Source organism: Carettochelys insculpta, chromosome 2 (assembly GCF_033958435.1).
Source record: "Carettochelys insculpta isolate YL-2023 chromosome 2, ASM3395843v1, whole genome shotgun sequence".
Classification (NCBI taxonomy): domain Eukaryota; kingdom Metazoa; phylum Chordata; order Testudines; family Carettochelyidae; genus Carettochelys; species Carettochelys insculpta.
The window spans coordinates 263,477,810-263,499,949 of NC_134138.1; the positions used below are offsets into that span (position 1 = coordinate 263,477,810).

The window sequence follows — 22,140 nt, forward strand, 5'->3', positions numbered from 1 at the left end:
GTAGCATCCCACAGGATTCTGCCCATCATGTTCCTGAAGGAGTCAGTCTGCTTTTCTGAAGTCCAAGGTGTGTAATTTACTGCTCTTTCCTTCCTTTGGTCATGATCCTGAAGTCTACCATCTCATGATTACTGCTTCCCAGGTTGTCACCCACCTCTACCTTCCCTATTACTTCCTCCCTGTTTGTAAGCAGCAGGTCAAGCTGTGCACAACCTCTGGTTGGGTCCTTCAGCACTTGTACCAAGGGCTCCCCAACATTCTCCAGAATCTTCCTGGACTGCTTGTATACTGCCATGTTGGTCTCCCAACAGATGTCAGGGTAATTAAAGTCTCCCACAATAATCAGAGCCTGCGATCTGGAAACTTCTCTCAGATGTCCAAACAAAGCCTCATCTACCTCATCACCCTGATTTGGCAGCTTGTAGCAGACACCAACCACCACATCTCCAGTGTTGCCTACCCCACTAAGCTTGACCCACAGATTCTCAACAGGCTTTTCTCCCTCTATGTACTGGAGCTCCAAGCAATCATATTGCCCTCTTACATACAGTGCAACTCCTCCTCCTCTCCCTTGCTTGTTCTTCCTGAACAGTTTATACCCTTTCATGACAGCAGTCCAGTCATGTGAGTCATCCCACCAAGTCTGTTTTCCCAATCAAGTCATAGTTCTTGGACTGGGCCAGGGCTTTTAATCCTTCCTGCTTGTTACCCAGGCTTCTGGCAATGGTATACAAACAGCTTAGATAACCAGTTGACCTCCCCCCGCAGCTCTACTTTGAGTTGTAGTGGATGAAAAGTTGGACATGAGTCAACAGTGTGCTGCTGTAGCCAAGGCGGCTAATGGCATATTAGTTTGCATCAAGAGGAGCGTTGCCAGTAGATCCAGAGAAGCAATTATTCCTTTTTATTTGGCTTTGGTGAGGCCCCACCTGAAGTTCTGTGTTCAGTTCTAGGACCCCAATTATAGGAAGGATGTGAATGCACTGGAGAGGGTCCAGTGGAGGGCAACCAAAGTAATTAGGGGGCTGGAGCACATGACCTATGAAAAAAGGTTGAGGGAACTGGGTCTGTTTAGTCTGCAGAAGAGAAGACTGAGGTGGGGACTTGATAACAGCCTTCAACTTACTGAAGGGAGGTTGCAAAGAGGCTGTTCACAGTGGTCACAGCTGGCAGAACACAGAACAATGGTCTCACGTTGTGGCTGGGAAGGTCTAGGTTGACTATTAGGAAAAACTTTTTCACTAGGAGGGTGGTGAAGCATTGGAATGGTCTGCCCAGGAAGGTGGAGGAGTCTCCATCCCTGGCGGTGTTTAAGTCTCTGCTCAACACCACCCTGGCTGGGTTGATCTGATGGGTTTAGTCCTGCCTTGGGCAGGGGGCTGGACTTGATGGCGTTTTTAAGGTCTCTTCCAGCTCTATTTTCTATGATTCTACGAGAGGAACATTTAAATCACTTATTTGTTCTGTCTTCTGAATTAGTGCCCTGGAAGGAAATGAGACATGCCATTCCTGACATTGATTTATCTTCTCACCTCTATTCAAATCAAACAGCTGCGACACAGGCTGATCTGCTACAGGGAGTTACACAATGCACTACATTTCCTGCTCTTTCTTACCATCTTCATTACAATGAGTTGTAAATCACCATGGCCATGTCTACACTAGCCCAAATCTTCAAAATGGCCAGGGAAATAGCCATTTCAAAGATTACTAATATTCAGCGCCTCATTAGGATGCTGTCAGCCACAGCACTTCAAAACAGCCATCTCGAAGATTTGGGCTAGTGTAGATGTAGCCCATTTGTTTTATTTTTGAACAGCTGGCGCAATATGTCCCTTAATTTGAGTTTACAAAGCTTTGTGCTAGACATAGTCCTTTCTGCTGGTCAAAATTTACAACTGAATGGCTATGCAGGTTGTCCACATTCAATAAGCTTTTTTTTTTTTTAAAATAGAAAATACACAGAAGTCAGTCACTTGGTCTTAAACCTTTAATAGTAATTAGATAAAACTGAACACACTGCTGAAAATTTAATTGGTAATAAAAAGAATGTAAATGTTCAAATCCTGAATAGTGCAAATCTTGTTCACTCTCCCACAACTGATCACTTTGGTTAATATACTCAGAAGTATTGGCAAAACCGAACTTCTAACATACTTTTTGGCTGCAATATTTCTAACACATACAGATTTAGTTTGTGTTTTAGAAATACATCTTAAATACTTCCTGCTGTCTTGATCAAATATATTGACAGCTTATTCTTCCCTTTAATTACATCTGGTTATTTAGGCAATGGCATTGGTAACAACATTTATTTCAACTTAACAGGATTTTCCCCAATGACAGTCAACCATTTTACTGAGTGAACTAGCTCAGTCATGATCTTGGGCCCTGGTCTTGCATGCAGGTGTTCGCACACGTTTCTCAGTATTCTACTGAGTTTAATTTGTAGGGATACCATACCTGAACTTTCAAAGAGGACACCCTTGAAAGGGTATGTATGTATCTGTATCAGTAGCTACCAACTCAGTTATTAATGTACCCTCCCCCCCCCCAGAGTAACACATTAATACAACAGGAGACGGTAGATACAGATACATACCCTCTCAGGAGTGTCTTCTTTGAAAGTTCAAATATGGTAACCCCAAATTTAAGTATCCATATCAATAGTTATTCCTATTATATTTCAGTAGAAGGCCCTTGTACCAATGATAAAGCAAATGTAGTTACTGATTTACACTAAAGTAAGATCAGCAATGGGATCAGTTTATAACCTTTGCGCTAGTCTTCAAGCAGAAGGAAATTTTACTTCTGTTTACTCCCTACCTCTCAAATTCAGGATTTAAGTCTGCCAAGTATTTCCCCCCAAAAGGAAATAAAATTATAAACACTGTTCTTTAGTCTCAATGTCTCTTTTGCTGATGGCTCAGCCTTTAAACAGAAGTCATGGGACAGAGCTAAAGCTACATAAGACTGGAAATGAACAAAACTGCAGGACACAAAAAAAGCAAATTCATAAGTGTACAAGCAAATCAACCACAAAACTGGAGTATTTCTAAACATTTGGGTTCAATGAAGGGACAACGATTAACTTTACTAGCTAAATTATTGCTGAACTTTTTCTCCATGCAGCATTGAAATGAATTTGAACCTCTCTCTTTAATTCATAAGAAATAGTATCAAAGAGAATACAAGGCTCAGATTTACTGTACATTGCACTTTTATTTCAAGACCTAATACTTGCTATTTAAAGTCTACCATGGTCTAAGATATTAATTGTATACATTGTGCTCACTAGAACTAAATATTTAGAAACACCAAATGTTTAATGTAGTGACATAAGCACTACTAATCTTACAAGGCAATCACAGATTGCAAGTTTTATAGGATTGTGAAAAAATAAAGTAGCGACCTCTCCAAAAATTAAACTGATGACCTATGCTACCTTTACTAATTAGCAAGTGCCAATTCTAGACTGATCCTGTTTTTGTAGAATTCAGTCTAAGCTGAGTGGAAGAAAGATCAGGCTGACAATCAGCTCTTTATGGGACCTGAGTCACCTCCAAAGGAAAAGTCAATAAAAAACTTGAATTTTACGGAAGATGGGGGCCAAGTTCTGAACACCTACAATTTTCTTTAACAGCAGAGAGACTGCAAGTGCTCAGGATATCTGAGGCCCACATTCAGTAAAATACTGAGGTATATACCCAACTTCAGGCAAGCATACTGACATGCTTAAAGAACCTTACTGAAATGGGGCTGGATTTTGGCAAATATACAGATAATCTTATTAGACAGATGAACTCTGATGAAACTATCAAAATTGGGTTTTTTAGATATGTAAAGAAAACTACATGAAATAAGATTGTCTGTAGTGTTCACCTACTGTTATGAAGTGACTTAGAAATGTTACTTCAAAAATGTAATGCAAAATTACAAATAAGGGCATGGTTCCTTCATATAACTCAAAGCATTGCACTAATGCTTTTAATTTAGATCGCTTATTTTTAAACAACCCTTCAAAAGAGGTTTGGATAAATACTATTCCTATTAAACGATACTTCACCTTTTAAGCACCATGAACCTACTTCCTTTGGGCACTGATACAAGAGCTTGTAATTAAATTTAGTTTCAAGGCTTCAAAAAAAAAAAAAAAAAAAAAAAAAAAAAAAAAATGGCAGCAGCTTCAATAACTTAAATTGGAATCTAGTAACTGGAAAACTGCCACCTAGCCAGAACTGCTGTATATAACTTGATGTTAAATGCTTCCAGAGAACAGCCAGGCACAAATGCTTATGCAGTAAATCAAGGTAAGATTTCACATGGCTATTCTAAAATGGATTAATATTTTTCACAAGCCATTTGTCCAGTGAGCCCCATAGAGATTAGAAAAAAAAAAAAATCTTCTTAATTTTGTTTTCATACTGGCACCAGTTCTTTTGCTCCAAGGATCTAATCAGTATGTGGTTTCTCAGGGATACCCTGTGATTAAAAAAAAAGAAAAAAAATGATTAATACAGTACACAGTACTGCATTTTATTGTTTTGTGATGCACATTATCTAGTTAGGTAACTATTACTGTACTCAGTTTTTACTATTTTTTTTTTTAGAAGTTACTGAAATAATTTGAAGAAATCTGGACCAGTATACAGGTCACAGGCCTGGGAGTTTAGAACACATGGGTTCTAATCTGTTGTTATCAATATGCTGCTTGACCTTGGACAAAGCACTTAATCTCCATCAATTTTTCCCATCTGAAAATGGAAATATTTTTTCTTCCACACATGAAATTTTCATCCATTGGCTTGATCTGAGCTATATATTAATGCTTACAAAATGAGATTTAATAAATGGCATTTAGAATAAGCTCCCAAAACAAATTAAGAATATACTTCAAGAATTTAGAACTTTGACCTCAGATAGTCTAACTCAATGAACTCTCAGTTTTAAAACAGCATTAGTCATGCAGACACCAATCTAGGAGAGATGCATCCATCTGTAATTCAAGAAAGCCTTTATGCTTTAAGCATGTAACTGCACTTAAGTCCCACTGATGTCAGTGTTTTCCAGAACTGATGCCACACATTCCAAGGTACAGAAATACTTACAATGGAACTATCCATATAATAAATTGGGTAGAACGGATTTGCTTTTGGAGACTAATAGAATGCACCAAGCTTCCTTTTGCTCCTAATTCTCATTCTGACATGAACTGTCTATATCAATTTCTTGTGGTCAAAACTGGTTTATTGATTTAATATTCTTAGTGTTCTGACACTAGTTCCCATGGTCGTAGGCAGTCTCCAATTTTTTTCCTTAAGTCTGCTAACTGTTTTGCAACTGCAACTTGAAAAACAGCTTGTGTAAAGGAAGAAGAATGCATGGCATGGTCACAGTAGCAGGGAAACATTATTTAGCATCCTTTAAGATTCTGTGTCTAAGGCTGCATCTACACACATTCCTTTTTCAAAAGAGGAATTCAAATGAAGCACTGATTTACTAATCTCCTGCCTTATGTGCATAATCTCTTCCAATTGCATTTTCAAAAGAGATTTTTTCGAAAAACAAAAAGCAGTGTAGATGGGGCTCTTTTGAAAAAATGGTTTTCAAAAGAACTGTTCTTCCTACTTTGTTTCAGGAAGAAGGGTTCTTTCAAAAACATGTTTTTCCTCCCCAAAAGAGCCCCATCTACACTGCTTTTTGTTTTTCAAAAAAAATCTCTTCAAAAATGCAATTGGAAGAGATTACACACAATGAGGCATGAAATTAGTAAATCAGTGCTTCATTTGCCTCTTTGACTTTGCTCATTTGCATTCCTCTTTCAAAAGAGGGATGTAGTGCAGATGCAGACCAAGTGTTTGAACTATACTGAAACAGTATCAGAGAGGTGGTGTTAGTTTGTAGTTTCGAGAATAGGTTCTTGAAATAGGTTACAAAAGTTGTGCATGACCAAATATTCCCCTAATCAATCTCTACAGTAAACAAGCATAATTGTCAGTGCAAGTCTTTATACAAAGATGGAGAAATCCTTGGATGTTTTGACGTGGAGTACACTTCACAACTGATTTGTCTTAAAAGAATTAGATTGGGCTTTGATGTCAAACTGGATTACCTACGGATGCAGTTGAACAGCATATTAATTCTATGTAATACAGGACTCTAGTGTTGTACTGCTTGCCCACCCGGAACAGTGCAGTCCATGGAAGTTTGGCACCATAAGGAGCAGAGGACAGGGCCCAGCAGTCATATTTGCAGGAATAGTACCCATCCCTCTTAATTTACTTCTTCTACTAATCCTATTAATGACAACTCCCCCAGTTATTTTCCTCCTCTCCCCCCCCACCCACAATATAAACCCTGGATTCTTATTCTCTGCACCACATCTGAAAAAGTGAGTCTTACGGACAAAAGCTCATTACCTAATAAATAAATTTGTTAGTCTTTAAAGTGTTACAGAATTGCTTATATATCCTTATTTTTGGCAAACATCACTCACGTGGTTCCTACTATTCTAGCTGGAAAAGAGTTTAAGGCTATTCTCGTGTTATACAGAGTATTCCCAGACAATCTAGGAAGACTGAAATCCAGGAAGTTTTAAAGAGAAAGACAAAAGGTGCATCCACGACGACAGTGGTGAAAATTGACCTATCCCAGTAAAAGGAACTAGTATTAAGTTTGCAGGATGTTTATAATTAAGCCAGGCTACCTCTTTAGGGCTTGAATTAAATGGATGTACTAATGTTGTCAAGAATAGAAGGATTAGCCTTCAGCTAGGGTACTTTAAGGGGCTTCTGCTAGCAGAGATTAAGCAACCTCAGAGCAGATTTCACCTATAATGCTAAGACGTGTTAGCACATTATAAAATTACACATGCAATAAAACATTGTTTGTAAAATAAAGCACTCAAATCAAGACGTGCCAAAATTAAAGGTTCCCTTTGTGTGCCCTTTTGTGTATTCATAATAGTTTTTATGTGATCACGTTTCCCTCCCCCCATCAGATCCCTCCTTTATTCAGTGCATAAGGAGACATTGCTCACTTAGGAGGTAGTGATTCAATATTTATTTTTATTTTCATCACTCACTGTGTAGCCCCAGGCCTTAACAACTGCACCTAATCCAAGCTCTATATGGGACTACAGAATACTTCACAGGCCTTTTTTTAAGTGCTCATTTGAGTGCTTCACAAATGCTGTTAAATTTACCTTTACTGCACCCTTTTTTACAGATGAAGAATTGACACAGATTAAGGCACAAGTATAACTGGGCACCAAAGGGGAGGAGAAGAGTAGCCACCTCTGAGAAGTTTGATTTAAGTGACTTGTTTAGCATTACAAACTCGGTGGCTGATGCTGGGATAGAATCCAACCCTCTAGAGCAACATTCAGCAGTCTTAGCCAGGAGTAACATTCCTCACAGGCATTCCAGCTTCCTACAGTAAGTGATAGAGCCCTAAAAAGTTATTTTTATGGGAGATATAATAAAGGTCTAGTTACACTAACATGGAGAAATTCCTGTTGAGGGTAAGGTCCCCACTGTGCAAAGTGCTGTACAAATTAAGATACAATGCCTACTAAGAAGAGCTTACAGTCTTTATTAGTGACAGATACAACAAGAGCAGATTCAATAAGTAAGTGGAGAGGGAAAGAGGGTGACTAATGAAAGTGTTTTAAACAGTCTCACAAAGTGCTTGAAACCTCACTTTTAGGGACCAGGAACCAAATTCAACCCTGACTAAAATAGGTGAAAATTCATATTGCGTTTGCTTACACCATGGATTAATTTGTCCTAGAAGCTTACAAGCAAGTGGGAGCGAGGTCCACAGGCTAAATTCTAGTACTGTCCCCTACCTGCCAAATCAAGATGCAATAGAGATCATTGCAAGGTTGCTCAGTATAAATGAGCCAGAAAGAGAAACTGTTACCATTGACCATTCAGTAGGGCCCAGAGCGCACTTTCAGTCTTTAGTTATGTTTATTTAAAAAAAAGAAAAAAAAAAAATCAGATGCTAAAGACTGATTAAAGACATACCATTTTGTGTGGCATCCTTCATTTTTCAAGTTTCTCTCCATGTTCCATGGTGCCAACTAAATCCAATATATATTTTGAGGATGCATTTTTTATTTCTTATCCCTTTTGCTGTCTAAGCATGGTTGCAATACAAAAACAGCCTTTACTATGCACTGTGCTTAGCTGGTTTACGCCACCTGCGGCAGGGGTGATGATGGCAGTAGCTTCTTTTTGGAAGCCATATTACCGCTTAATACAAGAAATCGGGGTGGTTGTAGCCTCAGTATAGGGTGCTTTGCCTACTACAAAATTATATCCATATGTAATTATAATACAACATGTTAAAAATACTGGATTCCACAAGATTAAAAAAACTTGAGCAGCCTCATACCATGTTCTTCACCAGAAGAATATAGCGGGGAAGGGGAACAACTCTTCTACAAGTTATACAGCATGGTCAGAAAGCATAGAAGGTACAGTTCTGATCTCTAGGGAGTCTAAGACTTACATATACTAGGCTTGGCTCCCCCCCCGCCCCACTGCCATTCACCTTGCCTAGTCATTTAATATGCAAGACAAGTGGGTATAAAAATGCTACCTTTCTTAGTTGGTAGTCTCTCTCCCCCCCCCTCCCCCCCCCACGGCAGTGGAGAATCAAGTCTCACTTTTCAACTCCCCATTCTTTCACAGTGGAAAGAGACTTTTTAAAAGAACTTACACCTATGACTAGACCCATTATTTCAAAATTATAAGAGCAAGCTTTATGTAAGATGTTTAAGAATGCTATCTGCATGCACTACAGTAATCTGGTTAGTGGAGAAGCCCTTACAACAGCAATGTGTGTGGCACCACAGTCTGATGGGTTTTTGCTAGGGATGTTAATGTTACAACAATAAGCCTCATCTACACCTCATCCTGAATGGATCCAACTTACAGGTTATGGTTAACTGGTAGAGGCAATAAATAAGGATGCTGCACAGTGCTGCATGAAGTACACATTAACTATATTTGTATAGCCTTTATTATGGAGGTACCCACCGCTACTCAGTAGTGAAAGATCCCTTTTGGACTTCAAGCAAGAAGACAGTGAAGAGAGCTTTCTGCTTGGGCTTTAGATAGCTTATCACTTGAAAGAACTAATACCACATGCACCACTCTAGAAACAAATTTTTTCTTCCTATCCATCTTAGCTGTCTTCAACATGTCATGCTAACTAAAAGGAATAGACTAAACTTTTAACACCACTAACAATATAATTGTCTTACACATTAAGAGCATTCATGCAAACTTAGATACTGACTGAAAAGTTTCAGAACATTAATGTAGCCATAGGACCAAGGACCACGTGTCATAAGTGAGTAGTTTCAAAATTTTCCCCTAAATTCTGAAGGGAAATGACCTCCGCTCTGCTCTCTCTCTACAAGACTCCCCTCATTAGCTCAGTAACAGGGTCTATGGCCTTTTGACATTGGAGAGAAGGGGGTCAAGCTATCTCCCTCATCTGGCTTTTCTGCAAGCCACTGTTGAAAATTACTGTCCTAAAGGCATGGATTGGTTCAGTCAAGTCCAACACCTCAGTAGCAAAGCATACTGTCAGTTATGTTGACCTATGACCCTATTCACACCAGCAGGACAATAGTTTTCCAACATGGACCTGAGGAGAGCTTGGGTAGAAAGCATGAGGCCTGTGGTTTTACACAAGCTACATATGCTTGAAATAGCCTTCATTTAGTGCACACATGCCATTCAACAGCTTCCCGTCCTGCTTGAGGGAAATCTTGAACATTAAGCCTGACATTTCAAGTACTTGAAAGCTCCAGTGTCCTCCTTTTGGAGAGGTTATACACCTCAAATCACATCAGCACTACATGATAGCGGAGGCAGTCAATTGGAGGAGGCTTTCCAGGATTAGGGAGTTGTGGTTAAGGAGAGAGAAGCCAAAAAATCAATGCAGTATTTATTATAACTATCCATCAATGTCAGAATGCATTTGACAAGCGGACTTTAAATTGATGTGCAAGCCAGAGGCAGGAGGTAATTTCTTTCAACTGCTAAATATTGCTGGAAAGAAAACAAGTTTCTGCAGTACCTATTTAAGAATCAAGTATAGGAGGCCATTATCCAGCACATACAATCCCCTAATGTTTGTATTTGTAGTTATACTGAATAGGCCTTCAACTACATATTATTGAGGAGAAAGACACCATGCATTTTCTACTAGAATGAAAGAAGATGAAGCCAAAGGGCAATGTTTCAGTTTTCAAACAAACAAACCCAGCAGCTTTCCCTCCCCCAGTCTTTTTACCTTCCACCCTCCCAACAACTTATCTATGCAAGTGTTATGGCAATTCGGGAGAGTGGAATTAGAATTTCTCTTGTGCTTCTGCACTTTACATCACTAAAATTCTGATTAGTTCTTTCAAGTGATTCAAATTACCATTGGAAGAGCTTGGAGTAGGAGAGAGCCAGCTCAGTGCTAATGAATACTACAAATTTCTGCCCTAGTGGCAGCATGCCAAATTTCTATACTCAAGTTTCAGTCTTTTGGAGGAGGTTTCTATAAGGTTTACTACTTAGTTCAAGAATGATGTCTTCCTAGGTAAAACTTCCATGGACATATATGAAGAATCTTCCCTTTTAAATACCCAAGGCTAATTATAAAATAGTTACCATAGCCAGTTGTCTTCCTATGTTTCCTACAGTCACACCTCCTGAGAAAAATATACATGGTAGCCAAGAACGGATGTATAGAAAATCAGGTGATGTATACCTAAAGAAAACAAAAATTAGTCAGACAAAAAAAAAAAAAAAAAAAAAAAAAGAAAACAATGTCTTGTAAAGTGAGGAATTCTTTTCTGCCTCTAAAAAGGGATAATAGAAAGAAATAATCTTCTTCCAAAACGCTCATATTGGGTTAAGGCCAGCTTCCCACCAAAGAAGGTTATCAACTCCCTCCCTGTGGATCCAGTCAATGACACCTCATGGTCAGAAAAGGTTGGCAATGAGACAAAAGAAAAGAGGATCTGTGGCAGAATGGCTCAGACCCTTGGTGAAATGACAATTCTCCACGAGCTCACAATCAAGACTGATCCTAAATGGTAGGACATAAGTCAGTGGCATTTCAGCATGCTAATTTAGTTGGCCCTATAGTTATTTAAGAAGTAGAACATAACATGTTAAGTTTCAAACTTCAAATATTTTATATCTGAAGTTGTTGTACCTTCCTTTTTTTTTTTTTTTTTTTTTTTTTTAAAAAGAAGGAATTCTATAGAAGTTGGGTTGGTTTAAAGTGCAAGTTTTTAATATGTGCATACTTACTGATAAACACCATTATATACAAGAAACTGAGCAATCAGAGTAGCTAAAAAGGCTATTGTAATTCCAAGACCAAGACCACTTCTTGAACGATCAAATGTCCACCAGAGGCCCAATGACAATGCTGCTAGAGTCAAAGAGAGCTGAATGTTATTTGCAAAATCCAGTTTCTGATATGAATGTTAAGGAGCATTCCTTAAAAATTGGTACCACAAAAATAGCTTTCAACCAAACTTTAACACAGGTTAAATCTTGCTGGGCTGGTACCCTTAGGCCCATGTCTCCATTAGCATTATGTCTTACCTGTGTAAGTCACTCAGGCTGACATGGGAAGAAAGACGACAAAACCACTGCTACTATGGTTCATTATAACAATCAACATTTAAATAAACATGCAAAAAGGTAAACTAGTTCAAGGATACAGCACTTGCATGGTTAATACCAACAAAAACTGCTATACATCGCATTACACTGGCCCATTCTCTCTTGAATTTGTGTGGTTCTCCAAGATGGCTGTCAATACAGGGGTACAGCAGGCCAACAACAGCTGTAAAAAATGAAAGAAGACAGCTTGTACACAGCATTTATACAACACTTTATATTAGTCTGGTAAAGTCTTCTAAGCAGTCAAAGGATGGCATGATATGCTGTATTGCCATGCTTACTTCTGGGTGGTTTCAGGCAATGGCCCTGACTTCAGAGCTGAGCGCCTAGACAGCTGTACTCTGGCAACCCAGCTCTGAAAGCAGCACAGAAGCAGGGACAGTACAGAATAGTGAGGACCAAACCCAGAATCAGGGAACTTACTCTTGGAGAAGGAACAGTTCATACCTCACTTTGCATTGTGTCTGCTGAATACTTGTTACATAAGAGTCACAACATGAGACACTACTGAAAATTTAGTCCGTGAAGACTGGAATATTCCTTTACTTTCAAGGAGTTCAGTAAAAGCAAGACACCAGTGAGTAACAGCTGAATAGGCATGACTAAATTATAGCCATTTTACAACTGGGCCTGAGCCAAAGTCCACTGAAGTGCAACTTTGAATCAGGACAAATACCTTTCTGGATTTAAATTACACGCAGAGGAATTTTCCCTTTCCACCTCCCCCCCGATCTAGCTAGAAAAAAGATTCCCAGATTGTAACTCTGAAGCCTTGAACTTCTGAGTCAGCTTGAAGTGATGGAAATAGCCACAAGCATGATTGAATGCTTTTTTGTTTTGTTTTGTTTCGTTTCGTTTAGAATAGCACCAGGTTCAATCACCAGTGGGATTTGTGATCTGTTAGTATCCACTTTAAGTTCTCAGCCATTTTGACTTTACAAATTACATCTGCAACATGGGCTTTCAGCTACAACAATAAAGTACTAAACCACCAACTACCAACCTTATTGCACTCCTATGTAATACAATAGTTTCATCTGTTGTAATGAATCAGCGAGTGAGGGAACCTGCACAAGATGGATTGCTTGTTCCAACTGCCACAATTCTTCAAAGGTTGAGTCACCACCTATACAACTCAATACAAACTCCCCAGTACAACCCACACACTAAACAAGTCAATATAACTGCCCACACAAGAGTCCATGATAACCACTCTGTCAGAGGCTTTCAAATACCATATGGATTATAATGGCCCACTGCTGCTCTCATTCAAATCAAGAAAATTGTAGGAGCACAAAACTAAAAATTATAAGAGTTAGACAAATTTAATGAGTGAACTTGTGCATGACTAGGCTGCTTTTGATGGAAACTCAACAACAATGGGGCTCATTTCCGGTTTGTCTGTGCTACAGCAGTCAAGCCTGATACCTGCAAGGGTCAGAAATTGATTCCTCCCATCCCCTGCCCTGCCCTACATGCAGTCTGGGGATGGCCACAGCTGGAGAAAACATTGGATAGCACAGGCAAGGGCTCAGAGACAGCATACTGCACAACCTCTTCTCAGGTGCTTGGATGGCTAGTTCTGACTCATGCTCATGGGCCAAATGACAGCCTTTTGTGCTGTCAGGAAGCAATTTCCCCCCAGGTCAAAGGCATAATGCATCTTTCAGTCCCCCACATCCCTTCTATTCAATGCCATTCTTTGCAGTAGCAGGTGCAAGTCACAGCGAGGATTATCGGTCTCTCAATCATCCTGTGATTGCAGCCCTGTGCACCTGGATACCTCCCATTCTCTCTGTGGAATATAATAGTATAGTTTCCGGGGGGCTGTAATATGGTTTGAACCTCTTTATTCCAGCACCCTCTCATCCAACAGCATCCCTGGTCCATCTCGATTTCAGTCAACCAAATGTCGACTTATGGTTGTGGCCAAGATTCCCAGGGTCCCATAAAGTTGGTTTGCAGCCACCAATCTCGACTTCTCAGTGTTCTGTGCGGTCAGTTAGCTCTATTTGACCTCTAAATGCCTTCTAAGATCCCAGGAGCCACAGGAAGTGTTGGTGATGCTGCTGGACGACAACAAAGTTCCATCGCTTGGCAAATTGTCTTGTTCAGCTGTAATAAGATCCCAAGGGTGCCAAACTAGAGAGGTTCAACCTGTATTTTAGTGTGTGTGGTAGTGGGTGGTGGTGTGGCATGTAGGTGGTAGTGATGGCCTCAGATACAGGAGGTCAAACTAGATGATCCAGTGGTCCTTTTTAGCTTTAAGCTGATTCTAGTTAGCCTATTACTATGAAGTTCAAACAGCAGCAAGATAAACGTTTAAATGAGCCAAATTCTGCTGTCCATTGCACCAATGAAAGTTCTGTTCTATTATAACTACACACAGACAGTTTCACTCAAGACTAGGTAGCATCTCAGTTTTTATGAGAACTTGTTAGAGGTAAAAGTCACCTCTTATTTCCAGAATTTATTCTCACTGTGGAAGAGTGGTTTGATCTCATTTCACATGTCTTGCCCATGCACTTAAGCTTTAAAGTGGGAGCTGGCTAGAAAAAACACTGACAAACTTGGAATTTCAAACTATAGTGGAATTTTGTATCAGCTATAACATTAAGGTAGCAATTCATTTTCAAGTTGAGAAATAGATTTTTGTCTACAATCAGATACTGTACTAAACAGGAGACATGTTACCCTGGGACAGAACCCTTTGTTTTGGATACAGTTTAGCTGGGGGAGACTGCGGGGGAGAGAAAGAGAGAGAAATAGCATTAATAGCTTACAGCTTGAAACAAATCAGACCTGAACAAATATTTTTACATAAAATAACAGTATCAACTAAAGTTCTGCTAAAACTAGCTCTTATTAAGCTTATATTTTTGTTTGAAAACACAGTACAAGCTCTTCAGTATTTTTAACATCTTTGGTTAGGAGTTTTACTGTACAGACATAGACGAACTTGCTTGAAGTCAGTATGTGGTAAAACTGGATGCCCATAATCCTCTGATTAAGTTTTTAATCTAGTCCTTCTGAAGACATCTCCAGGCCTATGATGATGTGCTCAGCTATATACATACTTATTCAAAACACAAATACTCTATTTTAAAAACTCCAGCATTTCCAGAGGGCTCCAACAACAGTGGTAAGATTGGTGAGAACTCTTGCTTTCCAAGGCTGGCCAGGTATAAAGATATACATAATCTGCTTTAATGGTTATCCTTATATCTGATATCTTTAAAGGAGTACCGGATTGAAAGATACCTCTTAAGAGTGGAATTATTTTATTTGTTCCAGATAATGCTTTGTTTGGGCTAGTAAAGACAACTCTGAAGAGCAGAATCCTTTTTCACTGATTAGGGTGTTTTCGCAGCATTTGGACTACAGATTGTACTATTACTATGATGCACTAACACAATGCTGCAACATTTGGATTGCATATACTACTTAAGATTTTTTTTATTTGAGTTTTAAAAAGAGGGTCCTGGGAACATTTCTCGGTTTTATTTGTCTTTCATTTGACCTGGCATTTCCCTCTCCATCCTCTCCTCAGTGCCATCTGTTTATACTAGATGTATGGTACAAGCAGGACTTATGTAAGGAAGATTGGTACCAATACTGAGGTCAGCTTCCCATTTCTGTTCTGATTAAACAGCAAAGGCCTCCTATTTTCATTGTGTGTTTTGTTACAGACTGTGCTGTAGTTTGCAAGAACTCAGTAAACATTAGAAACAGATTGTGGTGGCTGGCAGTTGCACAGCTCTAGGCAGACTGCCAGAAAGGCTTTCCACTGACATGTGACTTCCTTGTTTTCGATTCTGTCTGTGGCATGTTCTCTCAGGCAGCCAATAGCAACAGAACCTTGCAGGCTCACCAGTTTCAGAGGGAACCAATCATACAGCAAGTAGTGATGAGAGCTATCCCTGCTACTGAACTAGGTCTTACCACTGTTCACATTTCTACTAAACAGGACATCCAGGATGTACCCCAATGCTACAGCCAGTGCAGAGAGCATCTCTTCACTTTTAAGAAAAAAAGTCCCACACTCCACAGTCTTTAGAAGTCAGCTCAGTCTTCAAGTGTGTGAAAAGAAGTATCCAATTATTCCCTTAACACACTTAGCTTCTGAAACATTGACCACCTGATCAACATATTCATACCTCAATGACATGGCAAAGCATTTTGAAAGAGAAGCACATCATCTTTGCAAAAGTGCTTAAGCTCAAGAAGTTCTTTGTGCTATATATGTATTAGAGAGGTAGCCGTGTTTGTCTGTATCTTCAAAAACAGCAAGAAGTCCTGTGGCACCTTATACACTAACAGATATTTTGGAGCATAAGCTTGATGAAGTGGGTCTTTGCCCATGAAATCTTAAGCTCCAACATATCTGTTAGTCTATAAGGTGCCACAGGACTTCTTGCTGTTTTTGTGCTATATATAATTAGTTTTTCCAACGCGACAAAAAGCTGCACCACTTGCCTCCAACTCCCCAGCCCCACCCAGACTAGCAGTCACACTGGACACGTATGTGAAATGGAGCCAGCCCCAGACCACACAGGCCACAGATGCCCAGTGCCTGTGCCTTCCTTCTCACATTGAAGCGGACTAAACCTTCTCACTGCCAACTATAGGACTCACCTGCAGCTGTCCCACAGCAAGGAGGCACCCACCAGGCAGAAGAGAAGATAGTGGCTATGACTTCCTCGGGGAACAGGGTCACATTCCTCTGGATCTGCAGCAAGTTCAGCACCAGTGCCATGAAAGCACCCACAGCAAAGAGCACCAGGCTGCGTTGTACCAAGTGTTTATTCAAGTTCAGGTTGCTGCTGCTGCTATTGCTTCTGAGACTACAAGAGCTAGGAGTCGGAGTCTCATGACCCACCAAAGTCCGTGGGGTGGCTGAGACAGAAGAATTCAGCATCTCACCCACCTTGGCAGCCAGCCCCACAGCAGTTTTCCCCAGTTGGTTTTTATGTCTTCCCTTAGCAGTGCAGGAACAACACCAGGTACAATTCTCCAATCTAGGCATTGGCTTCACCATCAGGTCCTAACATGTACAATGAGAGAGAAGAGTGGCTATTAGTGCCCAAAGCAGGGACAGTCAGTCTGCCCTAAATCTGTCATGTGTGTGCACATGTGTGTGCACCCTCCCTCCCCAGGCAGCGCTACTTTGCACTTCCCCTGTGACAACCTCAAATGAATTTAGATCCCTACAAACTCGTTTTACAGCTATAGAAAGGAGCACTGAAGTCAAGTAACCTGCCCAAGGTCAGGGAAAGACTCTAGCAGAGCCAAGAACCAGCCAGAGGGTGCAGCCAGTCCTGGGTATCCAAAGACACCAGTAAAAGGAGCAGGAGGAGGAAGATGCCACATCAACAGTGAGGTCACCCCAGCTGAGCCCAGGGTAACTGGGGCCGCCTCGTTCAGACGCCAGCTCCCCAGGATGACAAGCTCCCTAGGCCCCTCACCCACTTCCGCGGGACACCCCCGGCAGCGAGCTAGGGCCGACTGCCCCGTACCCCCCACAGCAAACGCAGCCGCTGCCGGGGTCCCGGTCCACTCAAATCACGGCTGGCAGCGGCCTCCACTAGGAAGCTCCTGTGTTACCCCGCCGGGGCGGCCTGAGTCTCCCCTCCAGACACGGCGCCGCGCGGGAAGGTCCCCACTCCTCAGCCTCCCCCGCCGCCAGTGGCCCCACTCCCCAGCCGTCGCCGCCGCCGTAGACCAAGGCTACGGCTGCCAGGCCCCTGCCCGCCGCAACTAGGCTCTCACCTGCGGGAGGCGCTACTCGAGCTCCCTCCCAGTCCCGGCGCAGCCAGCGCGGCGGGCTGGGGAAAGGTTTATAAGCAGCGAGCCTGGACGTCACGTCACCCGCTGCTGACCTACCCCGGAGGCAGGGGGAGAGCCGGCCCCCACCCCGCCCCTCGGCGCGCTGGGGGAGGGGAGGGAGCCTCCGCGCGGCGCCAGGACCAACATTCGGTCTGGTGAGGCTGGACAGCCAATGGGAGCCAGGCGGCCGATATGACGTGCGGGACACACCACCCACCGCCCTCCTTCTCGACTGACAGCTGCGAAGCTGCGCCCCTCACTGACGGCAGGATCTGGCGCGCGGCGGGACTGGGCGGGGTGCGGCGGGGAGAGCGCGCGCGTGCCGAGCGCCCAGGCGGGGTGAGGAGGAAGGGGGGGCGGTTCCCAACGGACGGAGCGAACGTCCCGGGCCCAGCCCAACGGAAACCACGGCCGGCTTCGACTTGCTGAGGCCAAGTGGCTGGGGAGGTCGCGTTGTCCCGGGAGGCGGGGCAGAAAAGACGCCTCAAAAGACCAGTGTGGAGCAGGATGCTCAAGCGTAGGGTGCGCCTAGGAGGGGCAAAAGAGCATCCAGGTCTGCTGCCCTCTGGCACCAGCCCCCACCACTGCACCACACTCACCTGGGAACAAGTCCCGACCACATCTACTGGCCCAGGTCCTGCTCCCATTCACCACTGCAGCTGGCTGGGGGCAGACGGAGCATGCGTGCCCCAGCTGCAAAATCTGCAGTGGGCAGCCTATGTAATCTGCCCCACATGACCAGCAGCTGTGGCTTGTGCCATGCAGGAGGTCTCATCACAGGCTTTTCTGTTCTTAAAACCAAGTGCATGAGCATCCTAGGATCCTGGATCCAGCTGAAGCAGGTCGTTTTTGGCCTGAAGTTTTGAAAGTGGATTAGCTAAATAAGACTGTAGTATAGCTATTCTCATGAGATCAGTGAAGAAATCTGGATCTTGATGTTTCCAGTCCAATAGCAATGAGGAAAAACTAAAAGTCTGATTCCTGACCATTTTTAACCCTAATGCCCCAAATTCTGCTGGTAAATCTATGTGCAGTGTATAGATATTTTCAGAAAAATGTAAGGCATAGACACGTTTTCCATTAAAATGTGTTTTAAATTAAGAAATACGTGTTTCAAAATTCAGTAGGCAGCTTTGATAATTTCAGTCAAATGTCTCTCCACTAAAGCCACATCTATAATGTGATCATCAACATCATCTAGATTAGTTCCATGTAAAGTTGTGTAATTGGCTCGTATCTAAAAACATCAATAAGTCAGATCTGGGTTATGTAGATACAGATTCATCCAATATAAAAGGATGACTACAACTTGACTATTTAGAAGGCAAAATTACAGGAATCTTGGCTCAAAAAATGGGAAGACGTACATTCCTGTTTGGATTTTTCAGGTGCAGCTGTGCTAGGATGTTTGAGGGGACAAAACTTTTCTGGTGGATTAGGAATAGTTATGCGTGGTCTCTGTGTGCTGTCTCTTTTTATGGTATTTGCCACTTATCCTAGCTAGCCCATTAAATGTACTATGAAACTATTAACTGATTGCTACTATGCAAATAACATTGCTATGTATAATACAAACATCATTATAGCCTTCAGAACATCCCTTCATGAGCTCCAGTAGTTGACTGCATTGCATGAAGCCATACTTCTTTTTGTTTGTTTTGGATCCCCCTGGTTTGTGTATTATGTGAAAGGGCAAATAGCACTTCCCTATTTACTTTCTTCACACCAGTCGTGGTTTTTAGACCTCTATCATACCTTCCCTCAGTTGTCTTTCTTCCAAGGTGAAAAGGCCTAGTGTTTTAAATCTCTCTTCAGTTGCCATATCCCAATTGTTTTTATTGTCATTATCTGTACTTTTTCCAATTGTAATATATATTTTTCCTCTGCCTAATGGTTTTTAGCATTTTATTAGTTTTTTTTATCTTCTACTGCAGATTGAGTTTGATTCATTCAATGTATGAACCCTCAACATGCCAAGCTGTTCACAATGATGTCTGGACAGAATCCTTCGACATACTGTTGGGAGTGCAGCAAGGGTGCCTATTGTCACATTTCCTGTTCTTGATCACAATGGACTGGATTATGAACAGGACAACAGTTAGCCATCAACAAGGCATTCAGTGGATACTTTTCAACCAGCTAGAGGACATTGATTTTGCTGATTATGTCGCCCTTCTTTCACAACATGAAAGCATGAAAGAAAAGATCACAACACTAGACAAAACTGCCTTAGTGACTGGACTGAGGATTAACAAGGGAAAGACCGAGACACTGAGGATCAACCAATCCAACAACACCATCACACTAGGAGGGGATGACCTGGAAGAAGTGGAGCAGTTTACCTACTTGGGGAGTATTATGGGCATAGATGGAGAAACAAATAGGATATCAGTACCAGAATAGGAGAAGCAACAGCTACATTCAAGACTTTCAGTGCCATATGGAGTTCGCAAATAATATCTGGAAGATGAAACTGTGGATCTTCAACACAAATATGAAGAGTGTGCTCTTCTTTGGATGTGAGACTTGGCGTACTAAAAAGTCTTAAAATTACAAGCTACAGATATTCATAAAAAGATACATGAGGTACATCCTTCACATCAAATGGCAAGACTTCATCACAAATAAGGAGTTTTAGAACAGAGCAGGACAAGAACCAATTGACACTGAAATCAAGAGAAGAAAGTGGGTATGGCTAGGCCACACTCTCAGAAAACCATCATCCAGCATAGTCCATCAAGCTCTCCCATGGAACCTGCAAGGAAAACGCAAACGAGGAAGACCTCGGACAATGTGGAGAAGGTCTACCGAGACTGAAGGACAACAACTGGGGTACTCCTGGAGCTAGCTAGAAGTTTTGTCCCAAGACAGAGTGAAGTGGAGGAGACTTGTAGATGATCTATGCTTCATGTGGAGTACAAGGGTTAAGTAGTAGTAATAGTAGTAGCGGATTGAGCATATGCTTTTAGAGAATTATACACAATGACTCCAAAATCTCCTTCTTGAGTAATAATAGATAATTTCGACCCTAGAATTTTGTATTTATAGTTGGGATTAAGTTTTCCAGTGTGTATTAATTTGCATCCACCAACACTAAATTTCATCTGCCATTTTGTTGCCCCACCACCCAGTTTTGTGAGATTCTTTTGTAAGTGTTTGTAGTCATATTTGAATTTAATCATTTTGGGTAATGTAGTATCATCTGCAAAATATGCTGCCTCACTTTGCATCCCCTTTTCTAGACCATTATCAATATGTCGAACCACTGTTCTCGGTAAAGATTCTTGGGGACCCCACTGTTTACTTCCTCTTTATTGTGAAAACTGTTTATTCCAAAGGGCTGTTTCCTGTCTTTTAACCAGTTCCTGATCTAGGAGAGAACCTTCCTCTTTTCTCATGGCTGCTTATTTTGCTTAATAATCTTTTGTGAGGGACCTCGTGAAAGGCTTCCTGGAAGTCCAAGTAGACTTTATCCTTTGGATGACCTTTGTCCATGTAATTGTTGAGCTCTTCAAAGAATTCTAACAGATTGATGAGGTGTGATTTCCCTTTGCAAAAGCGATGTTGACTCTTGCCCAATATATCCTGATTATAGCTAGTCTGATAATTTTGTTCTTCTATACAGTTTAAATCAGTTTGCCTGGTACTGAAGTGATATGTAGCAGCATGTAGCTGCCGGAATCACTGTTGGAGACATTTTGTAAAAATGTGCATCAGATTAGCAACTGTCAGTCATCTAGTACAGAGGCTGATTTAAGCTATAGGTTACATGTGGTTAGTAGCTCAGCACTTTCATATTTGAGTTACTTTAGAATTCTTGGGTCAATATCATCTGATCCTGGTGATGTATTACTCAAGGCAACGGGTAAGGAAGGACATAAAAACATAGAACACTAGAACTGGAAGGGCCCTCAAGAGGTCATCGAGTCCAATACCCTGCCCTCATGGCAGAACCAAACACCATTAAGACCATCCTCGGAAGATGTCTGTCTAACCTGCTCTTAAATATCTCCAGTGATAGAGATTGCACAACTTCCCTAAGCAATTTATTCCAGTGTTTAACCACCCTGACATTTAGGAAGTTTTTCCTAATGTCCAGCCTAAACCTCCCTTGCTGCAGTTTAAGCCCATTGTTCCTTGTCCTGTCCTCAGAGGCCAAGGAGAGCAGTTTTTCTCCCACCTCCTTGTAACCCTCTTTTAGGTACTTGAGAACCGCTATCATGTCCACTCTAGGGGTGCGTCTACACTAGCCCCGTGTTTTGAAATTAATTTCGAAAGAGGGGTCCAATTTTGAAAGAAGCTGTGGAGCTTCTAGACACACAATGGCCTCTTTTGAAATTGTTTTTGGCAAAAAGGGGCATGAATTTTGAAACTGCTCTTCCCATCCGAGATTGGGAAGAGCAGCCCCTTTTGAAACCAAATTTTGAAATAGGTCATGTGTGGATGCTCCAGGCCTGCAATTTCGAAATAGTGGGTCCACCATGGCGGTGGCTTCAGGGAGCAAGAAGACACCCAAGTAAGCCCTGGCTGCGCTCTGTGGTCCCTGGGCCAGCCCCTTAAAGCCACACAGCCCCAGAAGCCCTGTGCAGGAATCTGAGAGCATGCC

At 41.7% G+C, this 22,140-nt stretch overlaps 1 protein-coding gene across 2 annotated transcripts; it reads right to left on the reverse strand.

Moving 5' to 3' along the window:
- Positions 1-1,975: 1,975 nt before the first annotated feature.
- On the reverse strand, positions 1,976-17,692 carry INSIG1 (insulin induced gene 1). 2 transcript variants are annotated; one of them, XM_074985082.1, is made up of 6 exons: positions 17,478-17,692; positions 16,344-16,752; positions 11,747-11,871; positions 11,328-11,494; positions 10,680-10,779; positions 1,976-4,482 (listed from the first exon to the last, which is right to left on the reverse strand). In XM_074985082.1, the coding sequence occupies exons 2-6, from the start codon at positions 16,744-16,746 to the stop codon at positions 4,453-4,455; spliced, it is 825 nt and encodes a 274-aa protein (XP_074841183.1). In that variant the 5' UTR covers positions 16,747-16,752; positions 17,478-17,692; the 3' UTR covers positions 1,976-4,452. The 2 variants fall into 2 exon arrangements, with proteins under 2 accessions (XP_074841183.1, XP_074841184.1); XM_074985083.1 differs by lacking the exon at positions 17,478-17,692 and adding an exon at positions 17,313-17,325.
- Positions 17,693-22,140: the final 4,448 nt, after the last annotated feature.